Raw genomic sequence first — 1088 nt, 5'->3', positions numbered from 1 at the left:
TATGTGAATTATTTTATAACACTGACAAATAATTCTATTTATTTCAGATGCTGTGACGAAAGTCAAACAGTTCTTAACGGAATTAGTGATGGCATAGCGATAACCACCTGAGAACGGCTTGATTAGTTATATATTATGAATAAATGTTAATATTTTCATGTTTTTCATGGTGTTTTTTTGTATATATTGCTGTTTTTTCTTTGATTTATAAGTATGCATGTATATATAGAAACAATATGCAATAAATGAAAAAAACTAGTTTAATAGCTACGAACTTGTTAAGACTACGGATGATTTCAAACTTCAAAACTGTAGTTATAATTAAGTTTAATATATCGGTACTGAAAAACTGCAGATTGACATCGGGCCAATGTCGGGAAAACATCGGACCAACATACACATGCTGTCTAGATACTGGGTAGAACATGGTTTTCATGTTGGAAAGACGTCGGATAGACATCGGGCCGATATACTTGCCGATAGTGGACCGACATCAAACTTGTTGCAAATGGAAGCTGGTCAGATGTCGGCCCGTACTTAGAACCGACACTGGGCCGATATGGAGGACTGCAGATTTACATCGGGCCAATGTCGGGACAACGTCGGGCCAACATACATAGGTTGTCCAAATACTGGGAGTAATATGGTTTTTAGGTTGGATATACGTCGGATAGACATCGGGCCGATATACTTGCAGATATCGGGCCGACATCAAAACGTGTTGCAAATGGAAGCTGGCCCGATGTCGGCCCGCCCTTAAAACCGACACTGGGCCGATATGGACTCCGATATCGGCCCAATATCGGCCCGATATCTGTGTGCTAGCTGGGGGCCATTACAACAGTGTTAGAGGGCAAGTGTAATTATATAGGCTATAATTACAACTGCTCGACTATAATTACAACTGCCTGTTTCAGGTGTAGGAATATGTAAACAAACAAAATGGCCGCCTGAAATGTATTTTGAGGCAGGGCAAATGGTTTTTGTAGGAGTATGTCTTAAAAAAGAAAAATATGTAAATATAAAAAATACCTGGTTGTCTGGATGTAATTATTGTTGATATAATTACAAGTGGCCTCTGGCAAATC

The 1088-nt window shown here is 39.1% G+C and overlaps 1 protein-coding gene across 1 annotated transcript in view; it reads left to right on the top strand.

Moving 5' to 3' along the window:
* LOC110454371 overlaps positions 1-541 on the top strand; it is a 6171-nt gene extending 5630 nt beyond the window's left edge. Inside the window, exon 4 of the mRNA XM_021503842.1 lies at positions 356-541. Coding sequence (XP_021359517.1) covers positions 356-541 — 186 coding nt within the window. The remainder of the gene's footprint in view (positions 1-355) is intronic.
* Positions 542-1088: the final 547 nt, after the last annotated feature.

The sequence above is a fragment of the Mizuhopecten yessoensis genome, unplaced genomic scaffold (genome assembly GCF_002113885.1).
Source record: "Mizuhopecten yessoensis strain PY_sf001 unplaced genomic scaffold, ASM211388v2 scaffold917, whole genome shotgun sequence".
Lineage (NCBI taxonomy): Eukaryota > Metazoa > Mollusca > Bivalvia > Pectinida > Pectinidae > Mizuhopecten > Mizuhopecten yessoensis.
The sequence above is the reverse complement of the archived record's forward strand: the minus strand, read 5'-3'. Positions and strand labels throughout refer to the sequence as shown.